General features: G+C 45.0%; 1 protein-coding gene across 1 annotated transcript; it reads left to right on the top strand.

Moving 5' to 3' along the window:
• Positions 1-15,158: 15,158 nt before the first annotated feature.
• LOC131262684 (uncharacterized) lies at positions 15,159-15,945 on the top strand. The gene is made up of 3 exons (XM_058264740.1): positions 15,159-15,258; positions 15,320-15,720; positions 15,787-15,945. The coding sequence occupies exons 1-3, from the start codon at positions 15,159-15,161 to the stop codon at positions 15,943-15,945; spliced, it is 660 nt and encodes a 219-aa protein (XP_058120723.1).
• Positions 15,946-17,875: the final 1,930 nt, after the last annotated feature.

Here is a 17,875-nt window from a genome sequence, read left to right as displayed (position 1 = left end):
TGGTTTTTTCTTCTTCAAATGGCCGGATTATTTTATAAAACTGACTGAGGAATTAGTCCAACTCCAGCCTCGTCCCGGTGGAATATACCTACGTTATGTATACACTTGACCTGAAATTATGTCTATGGTTTTGGCGAGGACGATTGCTACCATCGCACCTTCTCTAGGCATTAATCTTCTGGCTCATTTGCATTGGTGGCCATTTTTTTCCCCACCGAGCCTCCGTTAACACTTTTCACCGGCGAAGATCCCCGGTGTTATCTAATGTGCATTACACGATGCACATTTTGGCACGATTGGTTGGCACGACGGATGGGTGAAAAAAAAGAACCAACCAACTGCAGGCAAGGGATCCTCCTCGTGCGTTGATGATGCATACCTCAAACCCACGATGATCCACGATATCAGCGGGCGAAGAGAAATGGAAAGGAAACCTCAGCAAAAAATGAAACACGCCTCCATCGTCGAATGAGACCAACGAGAGGGAATAAATAATTGCTGTCAAAAATATGTTCGCCAAGACTAGACGCGGGAGCCTGTTGAATATGCATGATGGGGAACCCGCTTACCGGCAGACGAATGCTATCCGGGTTAGCCGGGCGCGATTTGGGCATCTGCCCGAGAGGGCACTCCAAAGAGTCTCGCCAAAGTGGATCCAAGGTTGGATCATCTGCAACGCATCACTCAAATGGGGTGCAAGTTTATCTCGTCTTTGTAGGCTTCATTTCAGCGAACCAGACGCACCGAACTTTGGGGACAAGGGACAACCCTGCCTGAAAAGTCTTCTTAACCTCTGACGTTGGATAGGGGTAGGACTAGATTGAAGGTGGACTTTGGAGGAATCCAACCAGAAATGGTTGGATGCTAACTTGGAACACATTGGCCTACTTTGTTGGGCCGCTCATCGATTATAGAACTACAAACATAAGAATGTAAGTATGTCTTTCATTCTACACTTCATACTAATGCAGAATTTAAAAAATGAACTTTTTTAGTTACATTCTTGACGGGGACCCGAAAAACTGTCGATCGTCAAGCCATTTATCGTCTGTAACAACTTCCAACCAGCGTCCACAGGCTCCATTCTGGCCTGTTTTCTGCAAACACTACTGCGTCATGCTTGATGGCGATTACGGTGCGGTTATTGCAATAGACTCCACTATTGGAACCGCTATTGCTGGAAGTTCCCAACGAGCGCCAGACTAACGGGCGATGTTAAGTATGTAAAGAAGAGATCAATGGAAAACAGAGAGAATCGGAAGGTGGTGAGAGAGTGAGAAATACCAGAGATCTCCGACTCAGCAGAGAGTCATCTTACTTCCAGTGAGCCCCATGAAATCAGCCGAACGTGCCGTGTCGGTTGCCCTGTGGCGGACAAAGTAATTGAAGCTGTTGATCGTGGCAAGTACTCTTCGTTGAAAAGCTACCAATGCAAATTGCTTCTGAATGAAACAGAATGTCGGTCTCCAATATGAACGATGGGTCCAGCGGGTTGAACAGAATTCCCGCCAGTTCGAAACTTCCAGTCGAATGGAATGGAAAGATCGCGAGCGGGAGTAACTCCAGCGGGCTCCACGGAAAAATGCTCCGAGAGCGTCACCCACGGACGCATCATCTCGTTCCGGCCGCTCATTTTCCCGATCGGCGAGTGGCGAGACCTTCGCGCGATCAGCTATAAACCGACCTCGCGCCTCGAGCTGCGTTCAGTTTCGACTATAGCCGCCGACGTGCGCCATCCCATCGAGTTAGTGATTCGTGTGCTCTCGAATACCCCGTGTAGCCGTTTGTAAACAGTTTCCCGCGGTGAATTCCTCGCAGTGGGTGCGACCAAGACCAAGTGCCAAAACCAGAGACTAAGAACACGTAAGTGGAACAACACGCACCAACTCCAGCCAGGGTCCCGTTTTATCGGTAAAAGCCACCCAAGCCAGCCAAGCAAACCAAACCAGTGTAGATCGAGGAGCAGTTGCAACAAAACGTCTTCCTTCACAGTGCACAGTGCAGTCTCGGAGTCGATCGGAGCGGGTTATTATTTTTGTTTTTGGTTTTTGCCATAACTGGCCACCACTTGTCGTTCGGGGCGGGTGCCAAACGGTGAAATCGACCCGCCCGGCCCAAAGATGCCGAAGAAAAACCGTTATCCCTCCGCACGGGGGGAAGGTTGGGACGGCGAACGGGTGTTGAAGGCGCGAACGCTGACGGTGATGATGATCATCGATGATGGTGGTGGTTTTATTTTAAACTGTTTATTCCACTTCCCGCACGGGCATGACCAGTTCTACGCGGCCGGCTGACTGACCAGATCGACGGAATCGATCGGTTGAGCAGTTTTCTCCGACGAAACCGTACGGTGTGACATAAGAACGGATATTCGGCCCAATCGGGGGCAGCTTTCTATGAGTCACGGCACTGTTTTCGCACGCGGAAGAAAGCTTCGTTCCGTTGGGGCGGGTGCTGCTGAAGTCTTTGCAAAATACTTCCATGGGAGGAGAAACTTCTGGAAGCATTTGGATGATCTTACAGGTCAAGATCTCTTGGAAACCTTGATCTCCGGAATTAAAGAATTGCCAAAATCGAATCGAACGATTTTCTCACAGTTTTTGGTAAAGGTTGGGCATCCTTTGCACTCGACTAAATGGATAAATTTTCATAAAAGTGAAGTACATTTGCATGTCACTTATCGAAGTTCTAAATGACCCATCAAATCGTTCATTTTCACCGATTTAGGAGTACTTGCCATCCGCCATAGTGTTGTTAATAACCAAAATTTCGTTTAGTCGTGCAGTTTAAAACCTTGTAAATTATTCAGTAGGGGAAAGTTTAACATTTTAGTGGAAATCACAATCAATTTAAAACTCAAACAGTGTTGAAAACCTCGGGACACAACTAATTGATGAGTTCGTAAAAATAAATGCTGCCAAGCTGAATCTCAATAATTTGCTACTCTCAACAGCAGAAGGTGGAAGATTCGGATTTGAATTTTATGCACATTATGTTGTGTTTTTGTGACCATAAAAACACGCCGCGTTCGGGTCAACCCCATTAACCTACAATTAATAAATTCAGCGCTCCTGTGAGGGTATTATAAAACATAACATCTTAAAAGCTTACCTCAAAGCGGGAATGGAAGATTTAAAGGAACGCTCGGCTAACATACGATTACCGGAGGCTACGGGTCCTCACCGGTTGGCAAATCTTATCAACGAACCGTTTTGCTTGCTTGCTAGGTGATGCAATACCGCGCGTCCGGAATTCGGAAGATTCGTTGGGCATTCGAATTAGCGCCGATTATTGGGTAACATCGCCGGTTCGGTTGCCGCCGTCTTCCGGCCCGGAATGGTGACATTGTGGGGAAAGAAAATAGAAAGCTCTAGTAGCTTGAGAGGAGGACGTCCCCGAGGAGAGGGGGAGGTAGGGTTGCCGAATTGAGCCACCTCCACACAGAAGTCGTCCAATTTCGCTACAACTCGCTTCCAGCACGTGGTGCGAGTGGAATAATGCAAATTATAGTCGCCACGCTTTGATTCGCATCAAGTCCTGTGCCCTTTTCCTGTTCCCCCCACCGACCACCACCGCCCGCGTGGAGTGTTTTAATTTCCGCCTGTCGAAAACACACGTTCCAAGCATTCCGCTTCGGGCCGTAAAAGTGGTGGGCTTATATTTTGAACCAACCCTTCTTTCCCGGCTGCGTACGCTACCGGGTTCCGACTTTCAATTTCGATTGATCCGATGCGAGGACGAATGTCTTGTGGCCACAAACCCGCAACCCGAATAAACGGGGAAGCTCCTACGCCACTCTAATGTCACGGCTTCGTCGTGCCGCTAAAGACTCCCCCGCGCGCACACACACGTTTTGCGCATTATGAGTACTTTCACAGACATTAGATAAGTTGCGGTTCTGTGGTAACGTTGGAAGACTTTCTCCCCGGTGCCGGTGGTTTGTTTTTTCTTTGTTTTTGCCAAGCAAGGTGGCGCATCGTGCTGCATCGTCTCCCGTCACGCCGTCAAAGGTCAATTCCGGAGGCATTTGCGAAGGCACCGCGGGGACCGGTTTCGTAACTTCCAATTGAAAGCATCTTCGCGCATCATCTCGGGTGCATCATTAGTCAGCTTTATCTGATGCGCTTCGCATGCAAGCTGCAAAATGACGCGGTGTGAGGATAGGTCAGGTTGCGCGATTCCCGAGTCCCGAGTGAAAGTTGGCCCCTTCGTAAAGATGGAAGTTGATTGGACATTATCCTGTGGATTAAAATTGAACAATATTGACAAAGGGGAGAGCATTTGAATTTATTGTGCGGGTTATCAAAGTTATGCGCGGTTCACTGTGGTAACATAACGGTCGAAGTTGGATAAAGCAGACTCGTGGTCTGGTTTTATGGTACTGTTTTTTATTAGAAAAAGGTGAAGATCGATAAATTTGATAACATTTTAATTACATTCCTGTCCCATCTTTTTATGACAAAGTTAAAATTAAGTAAGATGACTTGTGGTCTGGTTTCATGATTCTTTTATTATTAAAAATAGGTGCTGGCTGATAAATTGGATACATTTCCAGCATCTTCGCTATCCATCCTTTATTTTACAAAGAAAAAGTTAAGTAAGATGACTCGTGATCTATTTTTTGTTGGTTTTAAAAAAGAGAGAGCACCATAAATATGTTTTTAATATGTTCAATCCGTTTTTGCAAACAAAAAGTTAAGCAAAATTTCTGTTTTTACCTGTTTTTTATAGTAGAAAAATTTAGTTTTTAGTAGAAAAAGATGAAGATCGTTTCATTTGATAACATTTTCAATACATCACTGTCCCATCTTTTTTGGCGAAGGTAAAATTAAGTTAGATGACATGTGAGCTGGTCTAATGATTCTATTATTATTTTAAAAAAATTAAACCCTGATAAATTGGATAAATTTTAAACTACACCTCTCTATAACTTTTGTTAAACAAAGAAACATTTTTCTAAGATGACTTGTGGTCTAGTTTTATGATTTTTTTATTTAAAAAAAAATAGGTAGAGGCTAATAAATTGGATAAACTTTTCAATACGTCTCTTTCCAGCCATTTTTGACAAGAAAAACTTCAGTAATATGGCCCGTGGTTTGGTTTTATGATTCTGTTAATTATAATTAAAAAAAGAGATAGAGGTTGATATTTTGGACACATTTCTATCTTTTCTCTATCACTATTGTATTTTACAAATGTAAAATTACTCGTAGTCTATTTTTTAGGTTCCTGCTGGCTTAAAAAAGAGAGAGCACCAGTGTAATCTTTTTATATGTTTCCGTTCAACCTGTTTTTGCAAACGGAAAGTTAAGTAAGCCCAAATCCTATAAAATATCGAATTAAAATTCCTCCCTTGAGCGTCGTTTATGGGGCTCGAATAATTGTAATTGACACGCAAAACCTGAACCGCAACCCGACGTACAGCATAAGCATTACAAAACCAACCCCGGACCGGACAATTCCGGACGAAATAAAGGCAAACGATCGCTAAACACTTTCCTCCCCGCTTGCATACGCGCCGTGCAGTAACAAATTGAGAGAGGAAAATTAAACATAAAAGAAAACAAAAACATAAAAAAGCATAACTACAAACCAGCGCAGACAACACGAACGCTCAATCACTTTTACTCCCTTCAATCGCGGGCACATGCGCGGGCGAGCTCCCATTTCGGCGTTGAAAATGAAAGCGATCCCGGGGTCGGCCCGGCAAGTGTTTGCGTGTGTGTGTGTGTGAACGGTTGAGTTTTGGGGTGAAAATACTTTCCGGTCCGGGCCGGCCGGTGCGCCGGTGGACACCGGAGAGAGGAAATCATAATTAACTCCACGGCGGATCACGGATCCACGCCGTCCAGACGTAGCGTGTACCAATTGCTTTGCGATTCCTTCATCGCAGACACGCACCTTCTGGTGATCCTTCGATCGGTTTGATGCGATGGGCGCGTCAACGCCATCCGCGAGCGTCGTAAAACGCCCCGAGGAAAAACCCTGGAGGGGCAAGACCTAATACAAAAGATTTGCGACCGGCGACAAGCGACGAACCCTTCGTGGAGGTCTCTCGGTCTGAGGTGAGGGTGAAAGAAACCACATAGAAAGGCCTCCACTATGTACCGTACAAGGCCATAATGGTGATCCTGAATGGAGTGAATGATGGTACGAAGGAATTTCCACATCTACACATTCCCCACTCCGGTTCCCTTGCTTAACCTGCCGGAGGGATAACAAGTTAAACACAGGGAACTCAATGGAATCCGCCGAGGATCGTTTCGAATTTTCGTCTCGGAACAGCATCGGGAACGAAAGCTGTGGGGAAAAAAAGTACGTCAACACATACAGACGCCGGGTTGGTGAAGGTGATGGAAAAAGCATCACCGGCTTTAGGGTTGAACGCCATAAGGGACACACCGTGGCCGGGCTGCAGGATGGCGTGTGCGCTTTGGTGGCAGCAAAATGGCGCAGAAAGAAAGTGACAAAACCCGTTTCGGCTTTCCGTGGCAGCCCTGCAGCCCTTGCTGCACACATTCAGGGCGGCCAGGTCGATCCAATTGATGGCCGTGATTCGCGCGTTCCTTTCCAAAAGTGAAACGCGCGCCTTCACTGGACAGAGAACCGGAACGAACGGTTCCGAGGTCCAGCTGGTGGCGGATCTGCGTGCGTCTGCGCTCTTCGAGCCGGATGGATTCGACCAACTCGAGGAGGCAAATAATCGGCGGACCCATCATAAGCGAAACCCGACGGCGGGTTCGATCCGGTACGGTGTGCCGGACTAATTTAAACAGTCAAACAACGATGGGGACAGGGTTGGCCGTCCGGAGACCATTACGCGGATCGCCTCGGCGGGGAAAACAATTCGGGGAACAAACACTTACTAATTGAAATCGCTTTTTCGAACGCGGCGAAAGCATGTCCCGCCCGCGGCCAGCTCCCAATCGCGTCCGGGCCGGAATCCGTTTCCCGCAACAAGCGCTTGAGTAACACTCGAAACGAGCGCAAACAATTGATCACCAACGGGCGTAGGGTCGCCGTCCCCGTTCGGTAACGGGGGAAAGCTGATGACGTTTTCCGTCAATCGCCACTTGCGATCTGTGCTTCGCTGCCAGATTCGATCATCCATCACCATCCGGCCGACCAGAACACCGTGGTGACGCAACCGAAACTTCCCCGCGGGGGGTCTGCGTGGATGGATGGAGAAACAAATCGGACCTTAACATATTCCAAACTGCCTGGAGTTATCGTTTCATTTGGAGCATTTACAAAGTGAATTAAAATTCCCATCAACCGTTTCGCCATGAGAAATTGCATTTACAAGACATTAGAAAGTGTGGATACGATGGGCTGACTTATTGTCACTTAAGTCTCTTTTCCAAGAGTCAAATGACACAACGGTTGGTTTTTGCATTTGTTAGCATTTTTTAAGCATATTATACAGCGATGTTATACAAAATTCGCTGTTTACGCAAAGCCAATGTTATAACAAATTTAAACGTAAGGACAGAATATAATGTATCGAGTAACGCAAAAGTATAAATTGACCTAATTCATTTTTGCTCGACCTAAAACGCTTGCTATTGGTTTTTACTCAACAATGTGTATTATTCACATCTCTTTTGGCAGTCAAACCAAGCATTTTATTTGTTTCCGGTTTTTAACATTGTAAATATCTTCTAACATTGACGTTAAAATGTCTTCGACTATACTTTTGATTGAAAATGTGAACTTTAGTACTAAGTTTGTTCTCCTAGTTTGTATTTTGTTTTTTGGTACTTGTGTTTTGTTATTCTAGCTTAGAAAAAATAGAGTGATTCATGTTTCTAGAAGCGGAAATGGATTTATGCAGATTTATAATAAGTTTTGGTCTCTCAAATCAAAATAATTTCTTTTAGCAAACAACGTAAACCAAATTACTACGCTTTTTTGTTGCTTAGAAACACGGAATTTCCTTTTTGAAAACTTGTGTTGGCTATCAAATGATGTCATTAAAATAAGCTTTTAACGTGTTCTGATTAAAGTTATATTGTAATTATTCTTATTAGTAAAGTAGATTCAGTAGAGATTGATTATTGTGTTAGAGGCTTGTACTGGCTGACTAGAGTTGTGTAATTTAGATTCTGAATAACTCTTTGCTCAGTTTTCGAGGTTCATGAATCCGACAGATTCATAATTCCCAAAGATTCATTAATGGGTAAAGGTCAGGAAAGTAAAGCCAAAAACTGGGAAGAGAAACTAACACTAGCCGCCAAATTAACGCCTAAGAAACAATAATTAAGCTTCGTGAAAGATTCATCAAAGATTCGTAAAGATTCGTTAAGCTTTAGAAAGATTCAGCAATATTTTAAGATTTGAATCCCAAAAGCGTCATGAATCAATGTGAATGAATCTTAGGTAAAAGAATCATATGAATGAATTTCGCCTAAAGATTTATAAGGCACAACACTAGTCCTGCTCTGTTTTCAAGCAATGTTTTACGAGAAAAACGACTTGAGTCAAGCCTTGTGAAGTGTACCGAAAGCGTTCGAGAAAGTATTTCCCAAAACATTTCATAAATGGAATTTACTGTTTAGATATTTTAAGAATGATTCAAGACACCTCAAGCCACCGTTCCAGAATTTCACACTTTCGTCGGACGCAACGCTTCCTTTCGACGCAACATTACCATACCGGGTTGGGTTGGGTCGCGGCCGCGCTCCACTAACGGGGTTTCTCTTTCCCTCCACGCGTGCCCCCTTCCGCTGAGGCCCTCGGTTAGGAAGTGTGGCAGTGTGTCACCTCGCCGTGCGTCGACTTTACGGGGCTGACCAGATGGGGTTTGTCGCGTCGCCACTCGGACACAAATCGCGCGCCAGGGAATATGAAATTACAACAACGTTTTTCCCTTCCCAGCGGCGAAGCCAATGCAATGGAGCCGACGGACCCCGTTACCTTCGTCCTAAGGGGTAAGACCTTCCGCCCGGGAATGGGAAGTGTTGGATGGAAAACCGCACAACTGTAGCAAACTTTCTCGGGGAGGTTCGAACCGTGCAAGAAGAATGAAGTTTCCCATCCCACGCGCTCGGCTGGTTCCACTGCACTTATCACCCCCGGGGGGGGGGGGGGGGGGCGGAAGGGTGACGAGGGAAAGGTTGCACATGCAATTTTGTAATACGCGCAAGATTTCCCGCAAGAGATTGTGACGGGCGTCGTACGGTGGCCGTCGAAATCGGACGATCTTTCCGAATAATGGCAAACCCTTTGTGCCGCCCGGTCCGGCTTTAATTAGCCGTTAAGTGTGCACACAATGGCGCTCCTTTGGTTCGCGGTCGTGGCGCAACCCATTCATCATCACCGTTCGTTTCCTCCCAACCCCTAACCGACCCCACCTTGGCTCATTCAACACCGAGGAACCGGACTTCGAGCTCTGGCCCCGTTAGAGCGCGCGCGAACTTGCCACATTCTGGAAGCAATTCTGGAAAGAGTCTCGTGTCTTCGGCGCCCCAAGCGACGCCCTCCGATGGGAATGTCATCGAACCCGTGCGCGATGAAAGGACCGTTAGACCGAGCCGGATGCCGAGCTGCCGTTGGGACAACAACAAGTGAACCGGTTCCGCGAAGACGGACCCCAACGGGACCGGAGCTGCAAAGTGCTTCGCTGAAGAGAAAAAAGGGGGCCGTTTGAATGAGGCTTGCCGTTCAGGGCCCGGCTTCAGCCAGCTCAAGTGCAGCTCCAATCCGTTTGCAATCAATCGCATTCCGGGGCCGCGATTCGGTGCATCTCCACCGGTTGCCGGGTTCCGGCGGTGGCACAACCAACCAACAAAGAAAGGAAACCGGTCGTTGATGTGAAAAGCGCAAACGTATTGTGAGCAAACTTTTACTTTTACACCGGCCGAGACAGCATCCGTCCTCATCGTCGTCGTCGTCGTCGGTTTGGTGGCTCAAAACGAAAGTGCTTCGGTCGTTTTGTGGCTGCCAAAGGAAGGGAGACCGCCTTGTTTTTCTTGCCCTGGCCCTCGAATCGGAACCTGAACCCAGGTTATGTTTGGTTTGCAATTTGCCAAGCCGCTTTTCCAACGCATTGCAATGCGCGCTGGTGAACCACGAAGAGGGTTCGTGAGTGGTGTGAGGGGGGGTTTTCCCGCTCGTAATACGAATTTTATTATCTCGTGATTATCGATCAAACGGGAGACACTTTTTTAAATTCACAAAGCAACCGTTTCCCAGTGCTTCCGCCGGGAAAGGGAACATCATCAATCATTGGGAGGGAGGGGGTGCCACTCGGGAAGCATAAATAATAATCATCAATATATTAGAGTCATAAAATGGATTAATTTATATGTTTTCCCAACAGACCCTTCGTTTCGTAGTGGCAATTTAATTTCACTCAAATTCACTCATGTTCTATGTGTTTACATGTGCGCAAGAGAAATGGCATCTGAATGAGAAATGGTGATTAGAAAGCATTCATTTAACTTTTAGCCTTTTGATAACTATGTACTTTCAAAATTAGGCTACTAGTTGTTAAATCAAAATTTGTTAGAAATAATTCTTCGTTCTTTAACGTTGTATGATTCTTCTTGCACTTTCGGAATGTTTTCGATGCCAATGTTTTTATTCCAACATCGAAGGATTTTTCCAGTATGTTTATTACTAACCCTGCTTAACCCAAACATTTTGGTGAGCATTGTTTATAAATTGCTAAATACACTTTTAAGTGTCAGTCAGCTATTTTTAATTTTTTTAAGGGCAAATTTAAGAATCCCCTGTTTTTGAATTCGAGCTTTTGATGAACGCAAAAGAATTGAATAAAAATTGTTTGCTCGGATTACTCTTGTAATTTTCAGAGGTTGATATATGGTGTTTTCCTGATGAAGTTATTATGTTTATGTATAATTTTCGGGACTAAACTTAGAAGCGATTTTTATGCCGCTTTCGAACATCCACTGAAAACAATCGTAAAAATTACTTGTTTTAGTGTTGACGAAGGCCGAAATTGACATAGATCATTCCTAAAGTTGCTAATAGACGGATGCAATATTTCAATACAATGAAATACAATATGACTCTTCAGCCAAAAGCGACAGTCATTGCAATATTCCTGTTCTGAAATATTGCAATGACTGTCATTGTTGGTAGAAATGTCAAATTTTATTTCATTGCATTGAATTATTGTATCCGTCTATAAGCAGCTTAACATGTGGTTAGGAATGAGACTTAACTGCGTCTCTTTCTCAAGTTACCATGAATTCGTCCTAAACTCCTTTGGAAACAGATGATCCTCGTTGTAGAAATTTCCCCTTTTACGAAACATAAAATGCTGCCGTGAAATTCATGAGAATGTGCATATGTTGTTGCAAACTTGTTCTCTCTTGATTTTTCATTTATTAACCATTCTATTTTGTTGCTACGCAACGATCAAGCCCCGGTTTTTAAATCCGTTGTTCATTTTGAGTCCTTATGGCTAAATTTAATTTATTAATTTCTGCTACGTAGGTAGTTTTTCCATTCTTTACATTTAATGTTAACCAGAAAAACCGCAGTAATGCTTATCAAGCTTCATAAATCGTTTCAGAATAGAGAAAAATTAAGCAATGGCATACACATTTGATGAATTTCAAAAGTAAACGACTCCTTATGACTGGTCCAAAACAAAGGCAACAATGATATCTTCCCTTCAATTTGCTTCATGTGAACCTACTTTCGGGCAATTGTTTGTCTCTTTAGAAAACAGTAGTTTGTTGTCGGTTATTATTGCAGTTACCCTCATAGCACGGTGGCTAATCCCCTAGCTGACCTTTGAGGCGACCCGTTGCAACACTCATTCGTATGCAAGGCTCGTGTCAATGGCGCTGCGCTGCAAGAATACATCCCATCCATCCTGTCCCCGGGGGTGTGCTGTCGTAATTCTGCGGCGTCTCGTAACCACGTTTCCGAAAAGGGCACGGACACGGACACCCCTCACACAGATGCGCTGCAAGTCGTGTCAAGCCGCAGCTTGCCCGCCAACCGCATTATGTGTACCGAAAACACCTTCGACATATGCCGCTCGGAGACGTATGTGAGGTTGCCGCTTTTCCGTGTAATGTTTTCTTTTTTTCGAGACGTGCTCAAAATCGTGCCATCCATGTACGATCACCTTATTTGTCTTTTCGCCCGAACAATGACGACGGCATGCGGGCTATTTTTTGTAAGGGGTTTTATTATTCGGACCGTATGCCTCTTTGCCACCACCCGAAACGGGAGAAAGTTTCCGGGGCGTCCGGGAAAAAGGCACTTGAGCTCTTGCTCGAAAAATTGCATCACGCATCAAGAGGTGAATAAAGAACTGTGTCACTAGAGATGGAGCCCTCCACCTTCCTCTCTAGTGGGCCATCAGAAGCAGGAGGCAACGGGTGCATCTCTTCGGCGATTACGTCATCGACGGCCCTACTGGCCTACTCTTCTCCGTGGAAGCCTTCCAATAGCCTCCGAGGAGACTCAACGCTACTCAAACGGCGAAGGGTGGCCTCGGCTTGACAAGCCTTTCGCAACACAACCGCCACCACCATCACCGGTTGCTCATTATCGCACCACAACGATGTACCCTGCCCGTACCCGGTTCCCATTCCCGGCCTCTCCTGCAACCCGAGTCTCTAAGGTCCGGTTAGAGGCCTCGACGTCGACTTCGTCGTACATATATTGACATATATGCGGTGCAGCAGCATCGTAAAACTACCAACCAAGCAACTAGCCTTGGCGAAAGAATGAAGACACCGTTAGCAAAATTCATAAACCCACACACACACACACACCTAAACACATTCCTTGTGCAGAAGGAGAAGAAGGTGCATCTTCGCGTGACCAGATCCGTGGCCAAGATGGGCGCACTTCTGGCGACTTGGCGTTGCACAATCACCATTTCCAAGCATTTCGACGAACCCGACGACGACTTCTTGAGAGACTCGGTGCCTCGGGGTGGCATCCATCCACGCCATCCTCGTGTGAGTGATCGATGAATGATCGAGTTAATGTCTTGATTGGTCACGCGAACACAAACGGATTAATAGAACCCTCCCCTCCTCCCTCTTTCGAGTCCTTGGATGCCAGTTTTTCGGAGGAGTTGATTGGCTTCGGTTCGGGTCTTCTGTCGATAGCCGATCCTTCCTCTGCTGGCCGGGGATCGCGAGCCAAATTGCCGACCCCGTTGTCGGTGGGTTCGTTAAGGGTTCAATTATTCATAATTGCCACCGCAAATGACACCCCGTGGCTCGCGGGGGTTTTCGTTAGCTTCCTCGCCTTGAAAGCGACCAGCAGAAGGAAGCAGCAACCTTCCGTTCCGTTCCCTTTGTGCTGCGCAATTGGTGTTTGATCATGTACTTCCTAATGCTAGGATTGATCGATCCGGAACTGCGGAAGAGATAAAATCCCACCAAACAGAAGTGGATCTACCTATGAGCGGATTGAGTGGGCTGAAAACCTAAGAAAACAAATATATTATTTGTCACTTATATTTTGCCCTTTTGGATATTGACAGCGAGCGAGATCAAACATATTTTGGCATACTTTGATAGTGCTTTATCATTGTTGATTTTCTCCTTCAACACGTTGACTGCTATGCGGTTTTAGCTCACTTTTTAGTACAAGTTTTTTTGATACCATTTGTTTATAATACACAATTAAACCGATGATTTTCGAAGACCAAACCAGGACTTAGTTTCCCAAAGAATGAGTTTTCAATACTATAGTTTTTATGTTGAATTTGCATTTATTTATTAGACACAAATACTTTTTTGAACTAATTACAGCTGGCTATAATAAATGATAGTCATGGCAGGCAAAGTGTGCTTTGGTAGAATATGGTTTCTTTTCCCTTGCGGATGCGGATCTACTCTATTGATTGAATAAGAATTGTTAGACAAAATTGATAAAATGAAACTACGAGAAGTCCGCCAGAAAGTTGATTGATTATAGAATAAAAGTAATAGCTAACATTGGTTTTGTTGAAAAGTATATAATCAAGACGTTCATTTTACCGCTAAGGGCTCCTATGAGTATAAACCCGCCACTGGATACTAGGACACTTTTTAAACTTGTTAAGATTGCTTAGGTCAATATGATGACTTACATATACAACAACATGCAAATAGTGGAAAAGGAAATGTGAATTACTCATCACATCCAATTTTTGATATAGAAATAATTGGAAACTGAATTCGATCGGAAATTATAAAACAAATAAAGCGGCTTCAAACTGTAGCAATTCTTTCAATTCTTCTCCGGATATTTCTCATGTAGATCAGTTAAAGTTAATTATTATAAAATATTTGTCAGGGTTAGAAAGAATAGCAAAATACTTGTTTGGATTTTATTGAAAATCATAACAATTGTATGACAATACCGCAAACAATCGATTACAAGCTTTTTTAAAACAAACAAGTTCAACTTTGGTCTTTGGTACATATGTACGCATGTAAACATGTAGGGTAATGGAAATATCTAGAGGGCGTCGAATACCCTGCCGCTTGTGGCCCCGGAATCGATCGATCCACCATTCTGCCGCCAAGGTTGTGCTGTTTACTTTGCCTGTTTACTACGCCGTTCGTTGGGTTTCCCTTGGCGGAACTGGAAGAGAAAGCAGCTACCAAGCGGTGGAGTAACCAACCGTGGCCACGGTTCATCCAAATTCAATACACCTCCGGGGGTGGAAAACTAGCACACACTACATCCGTACCGAAGTGAAGGTTAGCTGCAGTGAGGGTTGTCATTTGGTTCCGATCATAAACGATCGTTCAATCATCGGCCAACAAAACGCCCAACGTAATCAATTTCATCTGTGTAAGAAGGAAAATAAATGACAAACAACAATCAAACATTGTAGCGATCGGAGGGTGGGGCGTTGGAAGCTGGATTTTGGATAAGGAACAGGGCAGGGGATTGGTTTCGGATGCACGTTGTGTCCACGTGAAGTACAGATGGGTTTGGCAGTGTGGACAATACGTTTGCCGTGGTGACCTCCATCGAGCCGAACGAGGTCTGGTGGGAAACGGTTGTCGATGTGTCTCCCACTCGATCGCGATCGAGAAATATGGCGCCAAAGTGTGATGTTTTTGGAGACCTTTGAGACCTGGTTTGGTTCTGGGACGGTCTTTGACTTTGGAATGTATTAACAGGTGGTTTCCTTTTCTTCTTGCAGCGCCACCGACACCGACATGTCTGTTCTGCGGACCCTGACGCTGCTGGCCATCGGAGCCACCGTCGCCCTGGCCCAGCGCCGCCTTGCCCTGCCCGATCCCCGAAGCTGCGCGAACCGTAAGTAACGCATTCCACTGATCCTCGAATCCGCTTCTCATTGGACCTCTTTCCTACGCAGGTGTCCGACATGCGACGTACCGCGATGCCCGGGGAGTGGCCCACTCGTACTTCTTCAGCTGGGAGCACACGCCGACGCGCAGCCTCGAGGTGGATTGGCTGGACGCGCGCAACATCTGCCGCCGGCACTGCATGGACGCCGTCTCGATGGAGACGCCGCAGGAGAACGAGTTCATCAAGCAGCGCATCGCCCGCGGCAACGTGCGCTACATCTGGACGTCCGGCCGGAAGTGCAACTTTGCCGGCTGCGACCGGCCGGATCTGCAGCCGCCGAACGAGAACGGCTGGTTCTGGTCCGGTTCGGGCGTTAAGATTGGACCGACGACGCAGCGGAACACCGGCGACTGGAGCTACACCGGCGGATACGGCCAACCCCAGCCGGACAACCGTGAAGCCGCTCAGGTATGACGGAGAGAGATTCGAAGGCGTCGAAGCACCTGACTAACCCCATCACCTTTTCCTTTCCAGGGTAACGACGAGTCGTGCCTTTCGATCCTGAACAACTTCTACAACGACGGCCTCAAGTGGCACGACGTCGCCTGCCACCATCTGAAGCCGTTCGTGTGCGAAGACTCGGACGAGCTGCTGAACTTTGTCCGCTCGCGCAACCCGGGCATCCGTCTGTAGAGCACCTCGACACCGGAAATGGGTGTTTCCCACCCCCGTCGATCAATCCTTGCGATTCCGAGCAAGTTTTCACCCCACTGATAGTTGACCTAATCTCAATCCACAATCTCACCCCTCGATCCGATTGAACGGAAGATTCGAAAAAAAAGGTTACATCGCACGGGAAACAAAACAAAACAAAACAAAACAGCTAAGGCAAGTCGCAGGAGTGAGCTTTAACTGTGGAGCTGCGCTGCATTAACTGTGTTTAATTTCTATTTATTGTATTATAAGATCGTCGTTTCGTGCGTGTTTTTGTTTTCAACAAACATCGTCCTCCCTCGCCGGAGGGGATGCAAAAAGATAAGCGGAAAGGAGAGAAAGTGAAGAAGAAAAAAAAACAAATGAAATTTAAGTATTGTTATATCTTGCGCTGATCGAAAGGATCGTAAAGGAGAACGTATTTCGTAATACACATACACACACGCAAAAATGTCAAAACAGAACCGGAGAACATGTTGGATGGATTATTGTTTTTAAATTTGTAAGTTTTTGTTTTCGATCGAAAGAGAATAAAAAGTACTTAAAACAATCGATATGGAAAGACTCAAATGTTTTTTTTGTTTTGTTTATTAGCTGCGATCTCACTGTTTGGGATCTTTTGCCTTGAAATGAAATGAAACAGGTGTATTTTATAATTTATTAACGAGTAAAGTGAACAAAAAATACTACAACGTTTTTACAAACTTAAATTTTCCCTCTAAATTTACAAAATAAATTTTTAAATAAAGATTCCCAAGAAAAATATTTTTTGGTCGCTTGATGGTTTTGACTGGTCCACTTTGATACGATTTGCATTTTTCGTACCAGGAACCAAGAAACAAGAGAAGGTATTTTTTTTTTTATAAAATTGGCATTTATTTAAACACGTACAACATTTTTTTCTTACGTATTATTTTACAATATTACATGTTGGACGGGAAACAAAGGTATTATTTTACATACAGAATGCTTTTAAAAGGAACATGGAAGGACATCTACATCAATCGCAACATCATTGTTTCCAATCATGTGGATGGTGTAGTTTGAAAAAAAAACGGAGAGTATTGCACTACGTGTGACCGCTCTTATCCTGTTTTTTTTTTAATTTATTAACGAGTAAGATGAACAAAATACATTGCCACGTTATTACAAACTTCAATGTTGCCCAAAAATTTAGATAATAAATTTTTAAATTAAGATCCCCAAGAAAAATATGTTTCAGTCGCTTCCGCTTAGCGCTGAGCGTTCCGCTACCGATACGATTTGGATTTTTCGCACCAGGAACCAAAAATCGCAAGAAGGTATCCCGAAAGAATACAAAAATACGTTGCTGTCTTTCTGACCTTCGACTTCGTTATCATTTTAAAAGCCATCTGTTGATCGACGGTGATTGGTTTTTCTAGTTTGATTTAGATTTCGTTATCATTTAGGAAGCCATGTTAGATCGATCGGTTGATTGACGTTGATTGGTTGGCCTGTCACCCGGCCCATTTAGAACGCCAGGTGATATCTCCTATCAATCCTGCGACCCTGGTATCAGAGCTGGCGCAAACATTGGTTTTATTTTGAAGATTCGAGAGTAGAGATTTTGGGGGAAAACGATAGACGATTTCGATTCTTCATACCAGGCACTAAGAATCGAGGGAAGGTAACCCGAAAACTATTTCTACAATACGTTGGCTTCTCTCTCTTTCTCTAACCTTTGCCATATTTGAGTGATCCGGTGATCGACGCTGATTGATTGGCCTATCACCCCGGTCCATTTCCACACCAGGGGACATCTATCGATCCTGCGATCCTGGTCGAACTTGCCACAAAACTCCGTTTTGACGGGATCAGTTTTGCGACGAGTTCGAGTGTTTTGATCCCTTGCACAACTTGCATACAAACTGCATAGCTCGGCTTGCAA

This window comes from Anopheles coustani, chromosome 2 (assembly GCF_943734705.1).
Source record: "Anopheles coustani chromosome 2, idAnoCousDA_361_x.2, whole genome shotgun sequence".
NCBI classification, from domain to species: Eukaryota; Metazoa; Arthropoda; class Insecta; order Diptera; family Culicidae; genus Anopheles; species Anopheles coustani.
Note: the sequence above shows the minus strand (reverse complement) of the source record. Positions and strands in the feature narration are given on the sequence as shown.

Excerpts from the sequence above, each read along its gene's own strand:
- LOC131262684 (XM_058264740.1), top strand. The coding sequence starts at position 15,159 with ATGTCTGTTCTGCGGACCCTGACGCTGCTGGCCATCGGAGCCACCGTC. Across the intron at positions 15,259-15,319 it reads TCCCCGAAGCTGCGCGAACC|GTGTCCGACATGCGACGTAC; the intron begins GTAAGTAACGCA and ends TTTCCTACGCAG. Across the intron at positions 15,721-15,786 it reads ACAACCGTGAAGCCGCTCAG|GGTAACGACGAGTCGTGCCT; the intron begins GTATGACGGAGA and ends TTTCCTTTCCAG.